Here is a 10,313-nt window from a genome sequence, read left to right as displayed (position 1 = left end):
GTTCTTGTTTTAATTCTCTTCTAAAAGTATTCAATGCCTGTTTTACACACACACACACGAGTGTTCACTGTCTGGCACATGGAGAAGGCTCTTTGAAATAATTAACGCTACATTTTTAACAACCTCTTTAATTTTTTGAAAATGCAAGTTTACACCACTTAAGAGTGACTGAAGTTTTAATAACTCACCTTCATTTAAAAAGAACACGTATAATCACTCCCATAACTTTATACTAACTTGAAATATCTGTCAAATCTACACTAGAGGATCATAGACTTTCAGATTTCACTTCATTAGCTAAATGGAAATTATTTATCACATTATTAATCAGTAGATTCAGTACACAGGACAGTCGCACATTTTTTGGCATTTTATTTCCAATACATTCTTAAAGAAGCTTTTTACTTTTTAATTTAATATTCTTCAATTGTTAGGTATTTTTTTAGTTACTAGAATTAAAAAATATGTTTGTTTTTGTTTAAATAATTTTGGCAAATGATGTGGACAAATGGCCATCATACATCTTAATTTAAACGTGCATCAATGATTTGATTTTTATTTCGTCAATGGACAGAAGGGTCTTTTTTCAAGTTTTAGCAAGTTTAAAGACTTCTCACCCACATCCATTCATGGTGACTATTTTAAGCTTAGGAATAACTTTTTTATATCCAAAAGAATAGTAATTAGTTTATCTTTCTAATAATGTTTGTCTATTTCTGGTGGGGTATGTGTGAGTCCTCTAAGTGCTCTGTAATGGATGATTAAAAAAATCAACAATTATACCCTTCACTCTAGACCACCAAATCCATGTGTCTTTTATATGTTACTATGCTGTTGAAGTTAAATTTATTACTATTAATATAGAATCTTGTGGAATTATTATGGAATATTACAAAAGCAATGACAGAAGATTAGAAATATAAACAATGACTGAAATTTGTGATCCGTTTTAAAAAAGTTGTGGTGGTTGTGTGAAAATATGATTTATTTTTCATTAAGACAAGTTATGAGAGTATTTCGCATTAGAATAATAGTTGAACAAAAGCCTATGCTTTGACCTGTTATGATAAGAAAATGATTGCTAGAATTTCAGGGTAAGTTGGCCAAGTTAGTACAGATATCTTATTGCTTTTTAGACTGCTTTAATTCCTGTTGATACATCCGTTTTTTATAACCTTTCTCCTGACAGTTGGGTAGAAAGCATCCTTGAAGCATTAGGATCCTATGATGAATTATTGAGGTAGTTTTCTGCCCATCATATCAATATGGAGATGTTTCCAGCTATTTCTTTGTGCAGCATATATTTGATTAATGTATTGAATTGACATTATGGACGGATTTACTTTCTCTTCTCTGTTCAGTAGAATTAGTCTCATGAGATTATTATGTGCTAGTAGTAAATAATTATCATCATGTAAATACCAGTCTTCTATTTATTTATCACCAATTGAAAAGAGCACTCAATGTGTCCTGAACTTTGAGGAGTGTCAAACTGTCAATGGTATTAAGAAGTGTTATTTACTGTAAATCGAATTTTTTATGTTTTAAATGGTTCGCAGATCACTCGTTCAACTTTTAGTTTGAGTTTGATTCAATCCTAGTTGAATTGAGACAATGATAGTTGAACCAGTCAGCTTCAAACTAGAGTTTGATCTTAGGAGGAAAGATTTGTGACAAAATCCAAAAGCCAAGCAACAAACGGAATTGATGAACGAATTTCTTATTCTAATTTCCATGATGTGCTTGGATAATCATCGCATGAGTACTGCTAGTTTAGCCTTTGATCACAAGTGTGTCTAGTGTGATATCAAATTCTTTTTGTGCAAGAGATTTCAAATCCGTGCATTGTGCTGGTCATAAAAAGTGCCTTGACGGTAAATCTTGAAGTCAATTAAGCGAACCCAAATGTTTGGAAGAACAAAATAATTGGCATTTTACCTAAAAATATGGATTGAATAGAATTTTAAATAGCTGAAAAGAAGTTCCTCGACTTGGGACATTCGCATAAACGACAAAAATACATCAGTAAAATGCAAGTTTAAGGGTCGAAGTTTAGCAATGTGTTTGACTTTAACCACGAGCGGTATGGTTGTGGAGCTTTTTCTCACCTTATAATAAAATTCAAGTTTCACAGAATATAAGATTTGAAATGAGTTTGTAAATGGTAATATTCCTTACTTTATAAACTCATCTAATAAAAATGTTTAAGTAAAAACGTAATAGTGTTAGACTGGAGTAGATGTATTGGGGGAAAGATCTTAGTCTCATAAGGATGAATATGGTAATACCCCACCATAATGAATCCATCCCTCCCCTCGTACAAAGACCAAGAAGTACTGATAAACCTCTTTGCGGCATTTTGGCAAGAGAAATGTTTAATTTGGCGATTGCCATTCAATTATTGAGATACACTCTAGGCCCAGGATTTAGAGGCCATCTGAAATTGCTTTATTCAACTCCATGAATTTATGTGAATATCAAAATTATTAATGGTAATGCCGGTTATGTTGTCTCCCACGTTGTGCAAAGAAGTGAACGTAAAAGTAGTTTTAGTGTGGGATAAACTACTGTCATCAAGATTTTACTTAAACCCATTATATGAATTCAGTTCAAGTATATTATATGTGTAATTAAAAAAGAAATTGAATAATATAATGTTTTTCTAATAAAGTAAAATATATTTTTTTTGTCACGTAGTTCTTCTTTCCAAGTCCAAATTATTTAGACGTCAAGTCTCTCCATTGCAAGAAAACAAAATTAAGGATTTCTTTAGGGGGTTTTCAATGGATGATCACAATCACACTTATACCTTGCCGCCAATTTGCAGCATTGGTATTGACGTCAATAGGCGACACAATTGATTTAAAAGAGAGTTTTAGTAATATACATTCTTTTTTAAATTCAAATTTTATCAAATTATGTAAATCTTATTTAAATTTAATGCTATCTATTTAAATTTCAACCAATAAAAATATATTTAAAAGTGAAATTTATCTAATCTAAAGTAAAAAATTGTTAAAATAAATGGATATTTATTATAATTACTTATAATAATTATACATGCATACAATATTAACTACATATTTGATTATTAATAATTTATATTTTTTAGTTTATTCTTTAAAGTAAAGGATTTATTCTATAAGAGTCTATTCGTGAAATAAAAAACAAAAGTGTTTGTCATTGCATTATTCCTCCTAGAATATCCTAGACCAACCCTGAAATATCATTCCTTAACACCGTTCCTTCCTCGATACAGCTTCTGGATTCTTCTATTCAAATCTATATAAACAAAACAACCCCTGCTCCTTCTTAATCATCCTTCTATCAAAAACCGCTTCTCTTTTATTTTTCTTGCACAAAACTACAAATTCATCATGCAGATCTTCGTGAAAACCCTAACCGGCAAAACCATTACCCTAGAGGTAGAGAGTTCCGATACAATCGACAACGTGAAGGCAAAAATTCAAGACAAGGAGGGTATTCCTCCAGACCAGCAACGATTGATCTTCGCCGGAAAACAATTAGAAGACGGAAGGACACTGGCGGATTACAATATCCAAAAGGAATCAACGCTTCATTTGGTGCTTCGACTTCGCGGCGGGATGCAGATTTTCGTCAAAACCCTAACCGGAAAAACCATCACCTTGGAGGTTGAGAGTTCTGATACTATTGATAACGTGAAAGCGAAGATTCAGGATAAAGAGGGAATTCCACCGGATCAACAGCGTTTGATATTTGCTGGTAAGCAGCTTGAGGATGGAAGAACTCTTGCTGATTATAACATTCAGAAGGAATCTACACTTCACCTTGTTCTCAGGCTCCGTGGTGGTTAATCTTAATCCTAATGTTGTTAATAATATCTTTATTATGTAATTCTGTTAGTTAATGTTTCTATTTTAATGCTCTAACTTCTGGATTTGTGTTTATGCATAATTCTTTTATTCTGATTTAATGCATAATTCAAACAATACTACTTACAGTTAGAATTAATTATGTTACTTCATCAAAATTAAATATACATTGAAACATGAATGAAGGATATGTACTTGACAAATTGACCAAACTTTAGCACCGAGACCCCTCGTGTTGAAAACTTGTCTCCTGTTTGACATAATTCGAAAACAAGAAAATTTAATTGTTAATTTCACGCTACCCATAGGGCTGCAAGTTTACTGATCATTACTTATTTTTTAATCTAATATTGGAAAGTTGTATGACAACCAAAAAGATAAAAGCTAAAATTACATTATCTCATTTTCTGAAAAATTAGATACACGCAGTGTTAAATTAGAACGAGTAAAAAATAATCTGATTTTCTTTAAATAAAAAGATTTAAGATACGTACGTCTAACGTGAACTTGTGATTTGGGGTCACAGTCATGTGGTGGTGGATGGAGACAATAAGGGGTTTTCATGTTTGAAACACAAACTCTAGCTTATGTTTATATGATAGTATCTTCTCACCTACCTATCATCATCATCATCTCTATTTGCCGTTTCGTGTGCGATTTCGTGAATTATGTCACCTCTTTCGGCTAGCTTTCTCAATCATACATATTTCTCATTTATGCCGCCGATAAATAATGACGTTTTAAACAGTTCAGCTAAGTTTTAGTTTAGCACACTTACTTGTATGCGTATACTCCCTCATTTTTTATTTATAAGAAAAATATTAACATTTTAAATAAATATATAATTTTTATGAATTCACTTACTTATAAATAATAATGGAGGGAATATCAAATAGACATTTGATTTGATTCGTACGTGGCAACTACTCTTCCTCTGTCTTTACTTTCCCTTCTTAATTATTTTTGTTTAGCCAATAAATTGAAAGAAGGTCTATCCAAAAGATAGCGTTAAAAAGAACGACAAATAAAAGATTGTCAATTGCCAGAATCAAAATTAAAAATATGTTGTACCAAAAAATAAATATGTAAATTTTATTTTATGATGTTTCATCAGCCACGGTGATGTAAGTAGTTGATTATAAGTAAATGTCAGAAAATAAATGGTTACATTAATTTCTTGATTTTGAATTTAAGATCACTTTTTAAAACAAAAAAATGGTGTGTTTAACTCATCAACCGAACAATTAACGGAGATTAATGAAAATGTAGACATGTACGTTTAGATACCAAGTTTGGTTTATAAAGAAAAGAATTACGAATTAAAGAATTTCATTAAAAATGTGATTTCCAAAACTAATAAATGTATATTTGATATCATAGTAAATATATTAGAATCACAATAAATTATTATAATTTTTTAAAAACTACAACTTGTAATTTTATTAAATCGCGACTCCTTACCATAATTCCAATAAACTCAATGTAATATGAAACATATATTATTTTTTTTTAAATTATGAATAATATTAAATATATTATTTTAATATTTTTTATTCTTTTATTTGATATTTGAAAATAAATAATTTAAAAAAAAATTAAGAAATCGAATTCACTAATCTACTTAATAATAATCACAAAAAGTGTAAAGGGGTTGAGATGGCAAAGCATGTGAAGTGTGCAGCTTTTGCCTGACCAAAACCCTCACTTAATTTCAATTATTTAAAGACATCACTGTATAATTAACTGGCAAAAGCTACCAGCTCCCATCAAATTATTTTCACTTTCATTAAGTAATTAAAGAACATAACAAATGAACAATCCTAGGAAAAATGCAAAATAACCCACGGGGGAGGAGCGTTGCGTTGGGTTGGGGTTAAGGTAAAATTTAATTTAAACATCAAATGTAAAAGGCACGTTGATTCATGATGACATGACATTAACCTTTTAATTGGATTCTTCTACTTCAATTACATGCCCCCCCTCTTTCTATCATTAGTGCTTGCGTTCCGTTCCAGCTTGGACAAGTTCTTTTTTGTCCCTACACAATTTTTTATACATAATTATAAGCAACATCTTATAACTATTATTACATTTATTTATATCCCTTTCATATTCATAATCTATCAAATTATTTTAGACTGGAGTGTATATATCTTCATAGATCATTCACTTGAGGCTTTTAATATTGTTAAGACAAAAAATTAAAGGTTTGGGTTTTTTTACTCAAGCAATTTTGATCATAGTTTCACTAAATATGTTTTATTCCAAGTTGATCATTTTTATTTTTCAGAGATAGAAGAAGTTGAAAAAAATGAACACGACCGTGAGGACGAGGATGCAACCTAGGAAAGCTCCAATGTCACATGAAAAAGTAATTAAACTTCCTATAAAGTCAGAACTCATAAGAGGGTACATTTATGTCATGCACATTTTTGAAAAACGGTTTGTACAATAACTTAAGTTTAATTAATTAATTTTATTATTAAATTATGATCATGATCGCGTAACAGTTCTTCTTACAAAGATCCCAGAATTCCTCAAAACTCGGCATTTCTTCAAATTAAATACTATAATATGAAATATCATATCTTCAAAAGGGAATAAAAAAATGCTCTCTTTTTCAGTATTGTGTTTTTATATATCTTCACTTTTAAACTATAGATAAATTGCATAGTTTGATTCTAATCTCTTGAGTTTTGGATGAAAAGGAAGAGATGAAGGGAAGCTCACAAAAGGGTATGAGGAATGAAGTTAAAGACAGAAAATTGGCTTTGCAACAAGATGTAATGAATGTCCTTGTTTTGTCTTCTTCAATTTAATTCATTTTTTTGCTTCTAATTAGAAACTGAGAAGAATGAATTTTTTGAATTTCAGGTGGAGAGGTTGAAGAATAAGCTTAGGCATGAAGAGAACATTTCCAAGGCATTGGAGAGAGCTTTGAATAGGCCTTTGGGAGCTCTTCCTCGTCTTCCACCTTATCTTCCTCCCTATGTTAGTAAATTACTCTACCTTTATATTTTTTAGTCCTTTTCTTCACTACTAGATATGAAATCAATATGATTATAATCCTAAGTTGAGTATTTGAGTAATGAATTTGATCTTAAAAAAATAAAGACATTAGGACTTGTGGCCGAAGTTGCGGTACTCGAAGAAGAAATAGTTAGGCTTGAAGAGAAGGTCTTAAATTTCAGGCAAGATTTGTATCAAGAAGCAGTTTACATGTCATCCTCAAAGATGAAACTTGAGAATTCAGCTGCATCATCTGTGAACAATGCAAACCCAAATAATAGTACAAAATTGATTAATGCTGCAAAATCTGGCACTAGGTTAACAACAGCACTTCCTGGTAAGTATGCATTTCATAAAATACATTACCCTTCTGTTCTTAAATATAAGTAAAAAAGTATATGAATTCGATCCAAATATATATGTTTTTTTTTGCTTATATTTAAGATTAGAGGAAGTATCTGACAAGAGTTAGTCTATGATATCATGCATCTCATGTTTGTCTTACCAGATGATAAACAAGGAAAAAGTATTCAATCAAGTGCTCATTCTTTCAAGTGTAGCAAGCAATCTATATGTAAAGACCAAATGACAAAAACTCCAATTAAGAAAATTCCAAGTGAAAATAAATCACTACACACACGTTTGAAACCTCCCAATAAGCAGGTTTGTCATGAGCAGATATAGTTTTTCATAGCAGTAGTTACTAGTAGATCAAAAACTGAAGAATTTTTCAAAGTTTTCCCAATTTGCAGCAGCAGCAAGAACTAAGGCTGAACAACAAACCAACTGCAGAAGTAAGAAATCATCGTCTACACGAAACGCTTTCAGGAGATGAAAGTCCAAATATAATCTCTGAAAATATTCTCAAGTGTTTAACTAGCATTCTCTTGAGAATGAGTACATTGAAGAATCAAGTCTCTGCAGAATATTCAGATCCTTATGGTATCTTGGTATTTGGAATGAGAGATATTGGTCCATACAAGCAATTATGTTCTAGTATTGAAGCTGAATCTTTTAATCCAACACAAACTGCTAAGTCTTTGTTTGTACTGCATCGATTAAAGTATGTTACACTCTATTCAAATTCAAACTAAACTACTACTACTTTATTTTTTATCATCAATCGCGTTAATTAGATGTTAAGTTGAGAAAACTAGCCTGTGTCAACATTGAGAACCTGAACCATCAAGAGAAGCTTGCATTCTGGATCAACATATATAACGCGTGTATGATGAATGTATGTTGATTATGTCTATTAGAAAAGTCTATTTTCCAATGTGATTTTAGTGTATTCTAAACGCACTTATTTTTCAGTGTTTTTAGTTAATTTTTATCCTTAATGTTAGTAATGGCTTATTCAAAGTACTGTTTTGCTTCAGGCTTTTATAGAAAATGGCATACCAGAAAGTCCTGAAATGGTTGTTGCATTGATGCAGAAGGTGTGGTCTTACTTTTGTTTGTTCTCCAAGTTTAGCATATAATAACATTGGTTTGCTCATAAATTAATGTGGTTTTTATGTCACTCAGGCAACAATAAATGTAGGTGGACACTTGTTAAATGCAACAACCATAGAACACTGCATTTTAAGGCTTCCATATCACTGGAAATATGTAAGTTCTGTCTTTTTCAAATGTAGCTTTTTCTGTTGGTGGGAAGATATACAAAATTATTAACTATACTAAGGTTCTTACAGCTAAATTCCAAACAAACATTATCAAAGGAAGTAAATAATCATGAAATGAAAGTAAGAAGCATTTATGGTTTGGAATTGTCAGAACCTCTTGTCACATTTGCTCTCTCGTGTGGAACTTGGTCCTCTCCTGCTGTAAGTTGCTATTGCTTAAATTGAATTTTTAATCTTTTATAAAGGTTTTAAATCGTTGTTGCAATTGCAATTGTATCGTCGTTTTTTATATGGTAGAGAATTATAGTCAAATACGAATGATGTACCTAATTGCTGTCACATTACAATTCAATTATTTCATGAACCTGAGAAATGCAGGTTCGAGTTTACACAGCATCTCGTGTTGAGAAGGAACTCGAAGAGGCGAAAAGAGAATACTTACAAGCTGCAGTTGGAATTACAAGATCAAAGTTTGTTATTCCAAAGATGTTAGATTGGTATTTACTTGACTTTGCAAAAGACATGGAATCATTAATGGACTGGATATGCCTCCAATTACCAAGTGAACAAGGAAAAGAAGCAATCAAGTTCCTTGACAAAAGAAAAAACCAACCTCTCTCACAATTTGTAAAAATCATGCCATATGAGTTTAGTTTTAGATACTTGCTATGCACATAGTTATTTTGCTTCAATTTTCTGTATAGGTTTTTTTTTTTAAATGGCTTTAGGAGTAAAATTTGTATACAGTGTTACATCTCTAAATCCTAAAAGATTATAGAAAAAGCGAAATTATAGGATCCTGATTTTAAATATTAGAGGAAAAAAAAAAGCGCATGTTCATATTAATATCTCTTTTTCTTATTAATGAAGAGTAATTTTTGTAAAATCAAATGCATTTTTTAATCATGGATGAAATATTTATGAATGAAGCAACTAACAAACAATAAAGATTAAAAATAACCTTAGTTGTTTCTAATAAGAATGCACTATTTTTAGACATGCTATTAGTGCGACAATGAACAAATGGTACATTTTTACAAAGTAAAGAATATTACTCATAGTAAGGAAAATACTTATAGACTTCTATGTATGATCAAACAATCAAAGTAAGATGATACTAGAATTCTCTAATTATACAGGCAATGAGGATTGGCTTGTGGTCCAAAAGATTCGTAATTATTGTGTCCTTTTCTAAATAATTGAAATTAACTCTGCATATTATGTACTACTAGACACTGAAGTTAGCAAGTTGTGTTGGAATTTCAAGCTAAGAAGAGTGGTATAATGATTAAGAATCATTAATTAAAAACAACAAGAGTAATAGATTTGACTACACTTCAATATCTTAATTGAACACTTATAATTCAATATATGATTAATTTTGAGTAATAAAACAAAGTTGTGCGGAGTTTATGCAATGGAATATTATAACAAATCGAAAAAAATGTAAATTTATTCTCTAAGTTTCTATTTGAAATTCATAATATTGATTGGGAAAATAGAAAAATAATAATAATAGTTGTATGGCTTCATAATCTATTAACTATATTAAAAAAGTTTACATTTGCTATCTTGAGTGAGCCTGCTAATGTTAAAATTCTTATGATTAAGTTATGGGAAATACAAAAAGACTACAACGGCAAAAACCAAAGTGGTCTTTGGCTGGTTTTCATATATTTTTTTCGTAAAAAGAGACATATCATTGAAGGAGCATGTCTTCAAAAGGGAAACATATAAGGTGGAAAAATCCTCTGAACTTCTTTGGATTTATCGTTTGAAAAATCACTTATTATCTAAGTTATTGTGTTAGCCATTAATCGGAAGA

General features: G+C 30.6%; 3 protein-coding genes across 3 annotated transcripts in view; all 3 read left to right on the top strand.

The window, feature by feature from the left end:
• The window catches only part of LOC101495674 (uroporphyrinogen-III synthase, chloroplastic), a 6,374-nt gene extending 4,882 nt beyond the window's left edge, over positions 1-1,492 (top strand). Inside the window, exon 9 of the mRNA XM_004501533.4 lies at positions 1,190-1,492. Within this exon, the coding sequence (XP_004501590.1) occupies positions 1,190-1,244 (55 nt within the window). The 3' untranslated portion in view covers positions 1,245-1,492. The remainder of the gene's footprint in view (positions 1-1,189) is intronic.
• A 1,723-nt stretch (positions 1,493-3,215) lies between these two features.
• Positions 3,216-3,929, top strand: LOC101495997 (polyubiquitin). The gene has a single exon (XM_004501534.4). The coding sequence runs from the start codon at positions 3,378-3,380 to the stop codon at positions 3,834-3,836; it is 459 nt and encodes a 152-aa protein (XP_004501591.1). The 5' UTR covers positions 3,216-3,377; the 3' UTR covers positions 3,837-3,929.
• Positions 3,930-5,825: 1,896 nt separating this feature from the next.
• On the top strand, positions 5,826-9,334 carry LOC101496335 (uncharacterized). The gene is made up of 12 exons (XM_027334924.2): positions 5,826-6,061; positions 6,145-6,225; positions 6,563-6,637; positions 6,729-6,845; positions 6,969-7,200; positions 7,372-7,526; positions 7,616-7,930; positions 8,008-8,100; positions 8,243-8,302; positions 8,391-8,474; positions 8,558-8,689; positions 8,867-9,334. Exons 2-12 carry the CDS (start codon positions 6,166-6,168, stop codon positions 9,164-9,166), a joined length of 1,623 nt encoding a protein of 540 aa, XP_027190725.1. The 5' UTR covers positions 5,826-6,061; positions 6,145-6,165; the 3' UTR covers positions 9,167-9,334.
• Positions 9,335-10,313: the final 979 nt, after the last annotated feature.

This window comes from Cicer arietinum, chromosome 5, assembly GCF_000331145.2.
Source record: "Cicer arietinum cultivar CDC Frontier isolate Library 1 chromosome 5, Cicar.CDCFrontier_v2.0, whole genome shotgun sequence".
Lineage (NCBI taxonomy): Eukaryota > Viridiplantae > Streptophyta > Magnoliopsida > Fabales > Fabaceae > Cicer > Cicer arietinum.
Note: the sequence above shows the minus strand (reverse complement) of the source record. Positions and strands in the feature narration are given on the sequence as shown.

Coding starts and splice junctions, on each gene's coding strand:
- LOC101495997 (XM_004501534.4), top strand. CDS start 3,378: ATGCAGATCTTCGTGAAAACCCTAACCGGCAAAACCATTACCCTAGAG.
- LOC101496335 (XM_027334924.2), top strand. CDS start 6,166: ATGAACACGACCGTGAGGACGAGGATGCAACCTAGGAAAGCTCCAATG. Junction 6,846..6,968: donor CACCTTATCTTCCTCCCTAT/GTTAGTAAATTA, acceptor AAAAAAATAAAG/ACATTAGGACTTGTGGCCGA. Junction 8,690..8,866: donor GAACTTGGTCCTCTCCTGCT/GTAAGTTGCTAT, acceptor TGAGAAATGCAG/GTTCGAGTTTACACAGCATC.